This window comes from Salvelinus sp. IW2-2015, linkage group LG11, assembly GCF_002910315.2.
Source record: "Salvelinus sp. IW2-2015 linkage group LG11, ASM291031v2, whole genome shotgun sequence".
In the NCBI taxonomy this organism is placed as follows: Eukaryota; Metazoa; Chordata; class Actinopteri; order Salmoniformes; family Salmonidae; genus Salvelinus; species Salvelinus sp. IW2-2015.
The window spans coordinates 10,627,253-10,638,874 of NC_036851.1; the positions used below are offsets into that span (position 1 = coordinate 10,627,253).

The window sequence follows — 11,622 nt, forward strand, 5'->3', positions numbered from 1 at the left end:
AAAGGCCTTTGCGAGGTAAAAGGTCTTCATTCAGTTTGCAGTGACGTTTTAAAATCTGTGTTTATTCAGACGGACAATCCTCCAGTTACAGATGAAGGACTTGATTTCCAGGCTCTCATTTATGCAGTGTACAGTTACATTCTTGCTGTTCAGAAGTAGGTAGGAAACAATTTGGCATCAACTGCTCTGCAGGGTCAGTTGTAAACAGAATAAACAGTTCATTCAACAGCATTACACATCTATAAGCAAACGTAACGCAAATATCACGAGGTTTCATCATTTGCTTCGGTTTCATAAAATCAGATGAGTGCAACGACCTGGCAATGAAACTGTCGTCGTCTGACAATGTATTCCCCTTTCTTGTAACTTCACACAAAGGAAGAGGGAAGAGTTTGTCAGCACGAACCAGGAGCAGACAAAGAGTGCAGGGAAGAACAAGGCTACGGAGGCTATTGAGTAGGAAGGAACATGCTAGAGCTAAGAGGCTACCCTAGTACTAAGTGAATAGGTTCTATTATGCAGACACTACTAGGTAACGGCGGCAATTGTACTAATATTGCACATTAAAGGGCATCAACTGGCTCAACCAACTTGTAGAATACATTTATTAATTATCATCCATCAAGTGGTACAGTGAGAATATATTAATTGTCTGAAATGTAAGAGCACGGTTTCAACTTCATCTCCACAAACAGGTTATACTAAAAAATCTGTTCAATAAAAAATATTATTAAAAAAAGGACAACGGGTGTTTCCATTTAGCTTCATTTCAACACATGCCATAGCATCCTTTATGGACACTATTCCCCAGTGTGCAAATCTGAAATAACATAACCTGTTCATTATTTGTCTTATGTCCCAAAGAATACATTAGACATAATAAATGACTCTTCTGCCCAAATAATGCTTTCACGTTCATTTAAAATGAAGCCCATTGAAGAAGAAAAAAATTATTGGTTATATCTGACAGAATAGATCATAAATGTATCCAAACTTACTACCCAATTCTGACTCCTTTTAAGTTGGCATAAATATAAGAGGCCCCATTTCAAGCCTGTGAGGACTTCTGTCTTCATCCTTCAGGACACTGACTCCAGTCTGGGTTCAGATGGAAACCTCGGCCAGCAGTGTCCAAGGTCCCTAGATATGTGAATTAAGTTAGATTTGACAATTCAAATGACACAAAAGTAACTAGTATTCAAATAAACATAACTATTCAAACATTTTATTAGAGACCTCCATTTCACATATCTAAAACACACCGGAGAATCACACACTGGGAAACATTTGACAACCACACCACGTTCTCACACCATCACTCACGTCCCCAGTGTCCTCAGCAGGTGTCATCCACATCAAAGTTCACACATAGAGAGCATCAATAACAAGGAAAGAAACCACACACACCATACAGCACTCAGGTCATGTAGGTTATATAATACAAGACAAATATTCAGCACAACATTCCACACAACATTTGGGTACCACTTCTGCACTTGATCAATATACTACAGGAGGGTGGGACAAATTGCAAAGAGAGATCTTGAAGTACTAGTAAATGAAAGTCCATTTAGGGGAGGGGGGGGCTTGTAGCATCTGCAGATTCCATTCACACTCACATCAGCAGTCAAATTGGGCTCTTTCATCGCACAACCAGTCCGTTTCACGCTTTCTTTTTCTCTCTCTGTTCGCTCACTCATCGATTCACTCTTCGCCACAAGCCATCCTCAATCGCACTCACGAGTTCTTAATGTCAGTTGCGCAGTTCTTTCCATTAAAAAGTGGATAAAAATTAAACACCCACCGTCTCTTAGAACATGCGGAGTGAAGCCGTTCTTTGATGGCAAAGCATTTATAGATGGAAGAGAGTGATATTGACATCACCCAAAGAATGCTGCCAAAGAGGAGCTTCTTCCCGGGAAAATGGAAGAGAGGTGAACTGCAGAAGAGATTGTAGTGAAGGCTTTTCCATTTAACTAGAGACTGAAAATAAAGTTGCACTTAAAACATTTAAGTTTCAACCAGATTCTTTCCAATGCAAGATTGTTGTCAAATATATGGATGGATGGTGAACCAGTGATTTCTCATGCATTCAGAAACATCACAACTCACAATGCATGCATCAAAGAATCCAGTTGAAAATAAGTCAGGATATAACAAACTTAAGAACAAATAAAATTGACTTCAAAAGTAGCACTACTCGGGTAAACAATAAATCACTTCAAACACTTTCTAAATTAATCTTGAGTCTTTCTTTCTCCAAATGTACAAAACAGCCTTCACAAAAGCGTTTAAGTATCAGATACACATAACACCAGAAATAAATTAGGAAAAAGACATCTCACAATACTTACCAAACTATTTCACATACCCCACCCAGAAGACTTGGACTCCATACTGGAGCCAAATCCTGAGCTAAACCCACTACCACTGGCTGTTGCGTTAGAACCGGTACCCCAACCTAGACTGGCTGAGTTGGTGCCGTAGTTACTGTTGCCTGTGCTGTAGGCCTGGCTCTGATCCCTGGTGGAGTTAGTCTGCCCAGTGGAGGTGGTGCCTGAGGTGGCAGTTTGCCCTTGCTGACTAGCCAACATACCCATCATTCCCCAACTGCTCTGTAGGGCAGCCTGAGCAGCAGCCATCATGGCAGGGTTCAGACTAAAGTTGCCAAAATTAGCCATATTACTACTGGCGCTGGTCCCTAACCCTGTGCGGTTACTACCAAAGCCCTGAGCCCCAAACCCGTTTCCAAACCGCCCTGCTCGCTCCGTCATCTGCCTACTGCCGTGCTTTGGCTCAGCATTTGAGATGTGCACGCTGACCCCCTTAATAATCAGGTCCTCTCCACATAGGGAACTGGCAACCTGGAGAGAAGACATGCGGGTCAGTCTGACATTAAAGGGGCAACTCAGCAGATGGCAAATAGAACAAGGTCTTTGAATTTGCGGTGGCACCTACCTGGTCATCGGCAAAGCTGACGAAGGCAAAGGCACGGAAGGGCTTGGGGATGAAGACGTCAGTGACCTCACCATACTGCATGAAGAACTGTCGCAGTTCATCAGCGGACAAGTCTTCAGTGCAACGGCCTACAAACACTTTCCTGCTTCTCATGGGCTCATCTGGGCCTTGCTGTTTTACAAAAAAAATGGAAAGGTTCACGCATTAACAATATAGCAAACATTAGGAACACCTTCCTATTATTGAGTTGCACCCTTCCCCCCCAAAACAGCCTCAATTCGTCAGGGCATGGAATCTCCAAGGTGTCGGAAGCATTCCACAGGGATGCTGGCCCATGTTGACTCCAATGCTTCCCACAGTTGTGTCAAGATGGCTGGACGTCCTTTGGGTGGTGGACCATTCTTGACACACATGGAAACGGTTGAGGTAAATACCCAGCGGTGTTGCAGTTCTTGACACAAACCGGTGCGCCTGGCACCTACCATCACACCCCCCCGTTCAAAGGCACATATCTTTTGCCTTGCTCATTCACCCTCTGAATGACACGCACACAATCCATGTCTCAATTGTCTCAAGGCTTAAAAATGATTCTTTAACCTGTCTCCTCCCCTTCATCTACACTGATTTGAAGTGGATTTAACAAGTGAAATCAATAAGGGATCATAGGTTTCACCTGAATTCACATCTGAAACAAGTGCTCTTGCCGTTAATAATCCACGTTACACACCATACAGAAACAAAACACCTACCTTGGAGTTGGGGAGTTTGCAGTCACACCATCTTCCATCAATCATGTGGCGTTGTGAGATCACTTTGTCTTGAGTCTCATACTCAGTAAACCTCACAAAGCCAAACCCCTTTGAGTTTCCAGTCTTCACATCTCGTTTCACCTGTGAAGAGGAGCATGTAGTGAAGGCACCACAGACATACCAAGGCATTGCACACTAAAGAGGAACTGACCAGATTTAGCAACATCAAAAACAAAATGTATATTCTTATCACATACACCCTCGGAAAGAATGACACATTTCTCATTTTGCAACAAGCAGAGCACATATCTGGTTTGGAAATGACGTAGAGTCAGGTATTTGTGAAAAATCTAGAGTGAAATGAATGGGAAAGTGGCCGTGCGTTTGGGCAATTAATAGACACTGCAGTGAATAAAGGAAATGTCAGTGTTGTCCAGGTCGACTCTACGCAGACCAGTGCGCCATAACCAATCACAGCTAGAGTTGGCCTATTATGAAAATAGGCCATGCCAAACAGTCCGATGCCATTCACGTTGATGTTGCACTACTACACTGTTTACATGCAGCAGGAGAACTCAACTTTGGTTAGAAAGCAGTAGCAAAATTCACAAGAAACCGGAATGGTTTTCTGCAAATATATAATACCACGGCAGTCTTACTTCTGAGAACTTCATATTAATCAAAAAACCAACAGGTGGCCTCCCGAGTGGCGCAGAGGTCTAAGGCACTGCATCGCAGTGCTAGCTGTGCCACTAGAGAATGGGTTCTGTCGCAGCCGGCTGCGACCGGGAGGCCCATGGGGCGGCGCACAATTGGCCCAGCGTTGTCCGGGTTAGGGTTTGGCCGGCAGGGATATACTTGTCTCATCGTGCACTAGCGACTCCTGTGGCGGGCCGGGCGCAGTGCACGCTGACACAGTCGCCAGGTGTACGGTGTTTCCTCCGACACATTGGTGCGGCTGGCTTCCGGGTTGGATGGGCATTGTGTCAAGAAGCAGTGCGGCTTGGTTGGGTTGTGTTTCGGAGGACACATGGCTCTCGACCTTCGCCTCTCCCGAGTCCGTACGGGAGTTGCAGCGATGAGACAAGACTAACTACTACCAATTGGATACCACGAAATTGGGGAGAAAAAAGGGGTGAAAAATTAAAAACAGGTATGCTCTCTCCCTCAGTTGCCGATGCACAACAGAACRATGTTAGCCAGAGCCAGATGAGCCAAAATCCAGCACAGGGATTGATAGATAAAACCTAACTATTTCTGTCAAAATTGCACCGTGAATAGAATGAGGAATAGTAGGCTACCCTGCCCCCAGTCCCATAATAACACACATTTTAACAAGTGGATGGATTTACAGCTTGCCTGCCTGCTCAGTGCTAATTTCATCCATGTCAAATACATTTTGACTGACAACTAGGAGATATGCTAACAGTTGTTCAAGTTTGAGTAAATGAGTAGCCATCTTAAACTAATGAGCGAGTCACATTTCTTAGCCAACCAAGTGACACCTCAATCCCAATCGCTGTAGCCACCAAAGCTGACACTTCCAGGTAATAACCTCCAGCAGCTATCTAGGTAACAATAAAGGGCAAAGATTCTTATAACTAACCCAAGAGACCACAGCCTATCATTTCCAATGGAAAGAAATGTGTCAGTGGGCAGAACAAGCAAGGAGGGAGGCAGAGCCAAGCATGAGCTAGCAAGATCCTAATGGCGTGTTCTAGCATGTATCTGCATATTTCTGTTAGCGAACGACTTCTCTGTGAAGTACGCATGTGCAATAACTCAATTTACCCTTCAACTCCTAAACAATGCTATTTTTACTTTGGAAAAGGGTAAAAATCTACAAAAAACATTGTCCATTTTTGGCAACAGACTCTAGTTTTTGCAACAGAAAACTGCACTGAGATCAAATGTTTCATCAACGGCCAAAACCCATCACCTCCAACTGGGCTTCCTCTCATCAACGTATCTGGTAGTGAGTAGAAACGCCTACTGTATGCTTCACACATACATCCGGTGAAATATCTGGCACATTGTTCTGTGGTACAAGGCTCCATGTCATTAGGTTTTAGCTAGCTAGATGACTTGGCTATCAAGTCATATTGCTAGCTTGCTAAATAAGTAGGCCTACATAAATAGATACGCTATAGCCTTAGCTACATACTGCATATGATTGTGTTGAGATTCCCAATCAGGTTTTGTCTAAAATATTGTTTTATTTTACCTTTATTTAACCAGGTAGGGCAGTTGAGAACAAGTTCTCATTTACAACTGCGACCTGGCCAAGATAAAGCAAAGCAGTGCGACAAAAACAGTGTTACACATGAGAAAAACAGTCAATAACACAATAGAAAAATCTGTATATAGTGTGTGCAAATGAAGTAAGGAGGTAAGGCAATAAATAGGCCAATAGTGGCAAAGTAATTACAATTTAGCAATTTACACTGGAGTGATATGTGCAGATGAGGATGTGCAAGAAGAAATACTGGTGTACAAAAGAGCAGAAAAACAAAAACAAATATGGGGATGAGGTAGGTAGTTGGATGGGCTATTTACAGATGGGCTGTGTACAGCTGCAGCGGTCGGTAAGCTGCTCTGACAGCTGACCCTTAAAGTTAGTGAGGGAGATAAGTCTCCAACTTCAGTGATTTTTGCAATTCTTTCCAGTCATTGGCAGCAGAGAACTGTAAGGAAAGTCGGCCAAAGGAGGTGTTGGCATTGGGGATGACCAGTGAAATATACATGCTGGAGCGCATGCTATGGGTGGGTGTTGCTATGGTGACCAGTGAGCTGAGAGGCAGTGAAACAGTACAATCCCTGAATGACTAGGGGCAGCCAACACACTAGCTGTGATTTAGAAACTGATAGGACTATTTAGACTATCGAGCTATTCATTGTTGAATTTTATTAATCATGCATTGGCTGCATCCATTTAATTCTGCCAACAAAACCTTACTATATGTAATGGAAGGTTGAGTGAAACCCTTTTTTTTTTAACTCTTAAAAAGTTTGTTTTGAAGCATAAACTGAATTTGACATTTTAGACCGATACGATTATGCATTTGTTTTATAAAATTGTTAAAACAGTGTCAGTTCCAATTTAAAGCTGGGAGAACAAGAATAGTGAAGGTACCTGAAAGAAACATCTGCAAAGAACAACGTCGCAAATTTGCAACTGTACCTGCACCATGATGACTTCCCCAAAGGTGCTGAAGTAATCTTTCAGGTCCTGCTCAGTTGTCTTCCATGGCAACCCCAGTACAATCAGATCAGATGTCTTCATGTCACCTCTCTTCATCTTCACAGCAGAGGCGGCATCGATCTCGTCCATTTTCCTTTTATTGTCTGAAATAGGGTGGTAGGGATCATCATTCGTTCCTTGATGTAGCACTTGAGACTGACATTTGCCTAGTTAGATATGCATCATGTGGAATGAGTATAGCTAAGGAACCTTTCAATCTTTAATTGAGTATGTAAATATTATAATACAATTGTCCACTAGTTGGTGGCTAATTAAAATAAACATGTCATAGTTTAGTCATCATACCTTTGGGATAATTGACGACATAGACCAGATTGCCCCAGCCGTTCTCAGGCGCATGAAGAATCCCTTCCACCAAACGGACCCCTCTCATGCACTGTGAAACAGGACTCCTGAATCGTAGGCCGCAGGCCCCAGGAAACTGAGCTGCCACGGTAGAAAGCAACACAGAGCCATCATCCTCAGATGGGATCTCCATGGGCTCCTCATTCTCTTCTTCGGCCACACGAATGTACAACTCTGCCATTTGTACCTTTTCTCAGTCAAAAACACTGTACTGGCTATGTAAAGTTAGCGCTCTACTCACTTCGATATGCCCGACGACTAGTTGATTAATACAAAAATAGTCCCGATAATAAAAATCAGTTCAGATGTTGAAATGGACGCTGCTTAAATGAAATTGTATTTAAACGATTTAGTTAACTAGATCTCGTGAGATATTCAAGCAAACGAACCTGCCTCGGTCACACTCCGTGTTCCTTTGTTAGGTTAGTTAGCTTGCTCTGTCATCTACACCGGACGACCTAGCTTTAGCAATGGGGCTTTCAGTGAGCTAACGGCGTCTCGTGCCGTGTTGGTCCTAAAAGTTGAAATTTCGTCGAAGAAATTTGAAATCGAGCAATCGTATAATTAACGTTAAGTCTTAACTAAGATTTTCTAAAGTAGCATACACGTAATACTGCGCGTTTAGAGCAAATATTCAAACTCAAACACACCTGCGACGAAAATAAACACGCTATTCTTTCCGATCAAAATGGCATCATCATGGAGGAAGTGCGTCATTATCTCGGATCATCTCATTGTAAAAAGGAGGGGGGGTGTTGTGCAGCTAGGAAATAACAGAAACTGATAAATAATTATTTCCAGGCAAATGTTACACATTTTTTACTATGATCTCGGTAAACGTATTTGTGTAAAATAATTTACTTGTGTAAATGATAACCACAGAGATGCATAGTCGATAACTACTGCGGCGTCCTCCCTATGTAAAGATTTGATAAACCCAGTTTTTCAAACTTAATTATGAGTTCCTGTGACAACTGGGACCCGGGAACAACTAGGCGTCAACTTGAACGCCTTCTTTCATGCCAGACATGAACTCCAGGCTGCTGCTCATCTCTTTGTGTTGTTAGCCAGATACGTATTAATTTCTTCCTTAAAAAAACACAGTCATGCGAAGCACAAATATAACATCACAAATCAACCAGAAAAACATTCCTCACAAATAAGTCCCCAATCAATACATTACATTTAGAACTTTGTTCCAGCAATACGGTGCATTAAAACCAAAAGCATATTTACTTAGCTCAGGGAGACGATAGGAACTCAGGTGTCTATATTTCAACAGCAAAGTTAGATAGGAAGTTTATGAAGTATGGGCCTTGTAAACACCATAATCAAAAACTGGTTGACTGAATAATCTGCTTCCTACTGCTTAGAGAAAGGCACGATCTGTAAGCAGTGGCGTGCCGTGGGCCTGGGGCCTGGGCCTTCAGTGAGGTACTACACAGTCCCACCCGAATTAATCCACCTCTTATTACCATCATTATGATGCCATGGCTCTAGACACTATACATTTAGACAGAAACGCAGTATAACCAGGCGTTGCGTCACCTTGAAATTGACAAATTGACATTTTGGGTAAACAGTGTTTACATTGATTGTGTCAATGAGTCTTTTCAATATTTCCCTTCACCTTTTCATTGTGCAGCTCCGTTGCCCTGCGCGCTTGTTAGTTGAGCTGTAAATCCATTCCGGTGTCCCCAAAAGTTTTCAAAAGCACAATTGCTTGTAAGTGCCCAGCCATACTTTGGTGTCTCGTTGCTGCCTTGGTTAGACAACTCAAGTGTGCAAAGCCAGTGTGGCTCCAAACACCAAATCGATCACTTGCAAATAATAGGCATTCCCAGCAGTACAGTTTGCAGTGCTTCTCGGAGCCTGTGAGCCATTGACAGCGCTCGTAGTTGAAACTTTGAAAGTGGCTTTGATGGGTTACAGCAGCGCTATCTGTGGAGCRAACCAGTAAAACCCGATGTCTGTTCAATCCGACRTCTGTTGCGGCCATAAACAATTGACAGCGAAGCAGCCTTGGTGGAAGTTAGGGCATTCATCATTCCTGCGCTACACGGAGCAGAGCTGTTGTGTGACAGGCTTTGTGGCGGGCTTTGTGGCGTCGGGCGACCTCTCCTTACAATGTCTAACTTTTCTTGAAAAGTTCGTCTTGAGAATGGCGTTATAATTATATCCTCGACCAAATCGATATCTTCTCCTCCTTCGCCATTGTGGGTTGAAAAAACAGCTTAGGTAGTACGCGAATTAATTCGTTTATCAAATTCAGTTTCCTAGATCTGCATAGACCTGCCCATAGGACCTGCCTCTCAATATTGGTAATCCAATCAAAAGACGTGCACGCACTACGCCTGCTAGCTGGCTCCTGTGTAACACTGGAGCCAGCTAGCAGGCGTACAATAGCCAACTCTAAAGCTGATTGGTTGACACTAAATTTTAATTTCCATTCACTATAAGCTACAAGCGCCCACACTGTTGATTCTGAAGGCCTGAGGGCAGATTTTAGACCCCTGGCAACACATGATGGCTGAATATGATTGGATAAAAGATCTAACATCACGTTCAAGACAACTGGGAACTCGAAAATAAACAAGCTGACTGGGAATATTTGTTTATATATTTTTTGTGATACAGACCCGGGTTCGATCACAACCGGCCGTGATTGGGAGTCCCATATGGCGGCACACAATTGGCCCAGAATAATTATACTGTGAAGGAAAAAAAAGAATCTCTCRAAATAGAGTCATACTAAAATGAAAGAAATGTGAAACACTGTGTAAATGACAACACATTAGTGCAAGAAATGAAGAAATTTTTCAAAATGGCTGTAAGTGAATGGTTAAACAATTAACTATGTAAATTAGAAAAAACTGAGTGTATTAAAGAAATAGAAGTCTGTCTCTAATAATGACCTGGAAAGAATCCTTTATCCTCCAAGGTAAAAACAAATATGATCCAGGCGCCATATGGCATATTCACTGTAAATTTCAGCCTCCTTGTTCCCGTCTGTAATCCCCACGTTTTAAGATGACTACAATCATTCCTGTCCTAAGAATTCTAAGGCTTCATGCCAAAATTACTACCGCCCTGTAGCACTCACTTCTGTAATCATGAAGTGCTTTGAGAGGCTGGTTATGGCACACATTAACTCCACCATCCCAGCCACACTAGACCCACTTCAATTTGCATACCGCCCCAACAGATCCATAGACGACACTGCCCTCACCCACCTAGATAAGAGGAATACCTATGTGAGAATGCTGTTCATTGACTATAGCTCAGCGTTCCACACCATTGTCCCCTCCAAGCTCTTCACTAAGTTTAGGATTCTGGGTCTGAACACCTCCCTCTGCAACTGGATGCTGGACTTCCTGACGGGCCAACCCCAGGTGGGGAGGTAGGCAACATCACCTCCACCACGCTGACCCGTAACACAGGGGCCCCACAGGGGTGTGTGCTTAGTCCCCTCCTGTACTCCCTGTTCACCCACACATGACTCCAACACCATTATCAAGTTCGCTGACAACACAATGGTGGTAGGCCTGACCATCGGCAACGATGAGTCAGCCTACAAGGTCAGTGACCTGGCAGTGCTGTGCCAGAGCAACAACCTCTCCATCAATGTCAACAAGACCAAGGAGTTGATCGTGGACAATAGGAAACAGGGAGCGCGAACACACCACTATCCACATCAACGGGGCGGCAGTGGAGCAGGTAGACAGCTTCAAGTTCCTTGGTGTCCAAACACACATGCACAGTAGTGAAGGAGCGACAGTGTCTCTTCACCCTCAGGAGGTTGAAAAAGTTTGGCATGGACCCTCAAATCCAGAAAAGGTTCTACAGCTGTACCATTGAGAGCATATTGACTGGATGCATCACTGCTTGGTATAGCAATAGCACCGCCCTCGATCGCATGGCGCTACAGAGCATTGTGCGGATAGCCCAGTACACCACTGGAGCTTGCCGCACTGCAAAAGGTACCGGTGCATCAAGTCTGACACCAGCAGGCTCTTGAACAACTTCTATCCCCAAGCAATACAACTGATAAATAGCTATATGGACTGAGTATATCTTGTATCTTTAATGACCTTTTATTTCAATATTTGCAGTCGATGCACACTCAGTGTCCCACACACTAACTCCATAATTTGCTCACTCACACATAATACATACATTTAAACTGACTATACATATGCTGCTACTGTTTATCTTATATTCTGTTGCCTAGTCCCATTACCCCTATACATAGCTACAGTACCTCCATCACAACAGTATTCCTGCACATGTACATTTGGTATCAGATCT

The 11,622-nt window shown here is 43.2% G+C and overlaps 1 protein-coding gene across 2 annotated transcripts; it reads right to left on the minus strand.

Moving 5' to 3' along the window:
* Nucleotides 1-587: 587 nt before the first annotated feature.
* Nucleotides 588-7,998, minus strand: LOC111969781 (TAR DNA-binding protein 43). Of its 2 annotated transcripts, XR_002878045.2 has the most exons (6): nucleotides 7,255-7,998; nucleotides 6,889-7,052; nucleotides 3,708-3,848; nucleotides 2,959-3,129; nucleotides 1,805-2,864; nucleotides 588-1,140 (listed from the first exon to the last, which is right to left on the minus strand). XR_002878045.2 is itself a non-coding variant. In XM_023996035.2 (5 exons), the coding sequence occupies exons 1-5, from the start codon at nucleotides 7,493-7,495 to the stop codon at nucleotides 2,364-2,366; spliced, it is 1,218 nt and encodes a 405-aa protein (XP_023851803.1). In that variant the 5' UTR covers nucleotides 7,496-7,998; the 3' UTR covers nucleotides 1,604-2,363. The 2 variants fall into 2 exon arrangements, 1 of the variants encoding a protein (XP_023851803.1); XM_023996035.2 differs by lacking the exon at nucleotides 588-1,140 and having other exon boundaries at nucleotides 1,604-2,864.
* Nucleotides 7,999-11,622: the final 3,624 nt, after the last annotated feature.

What these genes read in the sequence shown, in the direction of transcription:
- LOC111969781 (XM_023996035.2), bottom strand. Translation starts at nt 7,495, where the DNA reads ATGGCAGAGTTGTACATTCGTGTGGCCGAAGAAGAGAATGAGGAGCCC. An exon ending in GGGAAGTCATCATGGTGCAG is followed by an intron (nt 3,849 to 6,888) that starts GTACAGTTGCAA and finishes TCCTCTTCACAG; the next exon opens with GTGAAACGAGATGTGAAGAC. An exon ending in TCAGCTTTGCCGATGACCAG is followed by an intron (nt 2,865 to 2,958) that starts GTAGGTGCCACC and finishes TCTTCTCTCCAG; the next exon opens with GTTGCCAGTTCCCTATGTGG.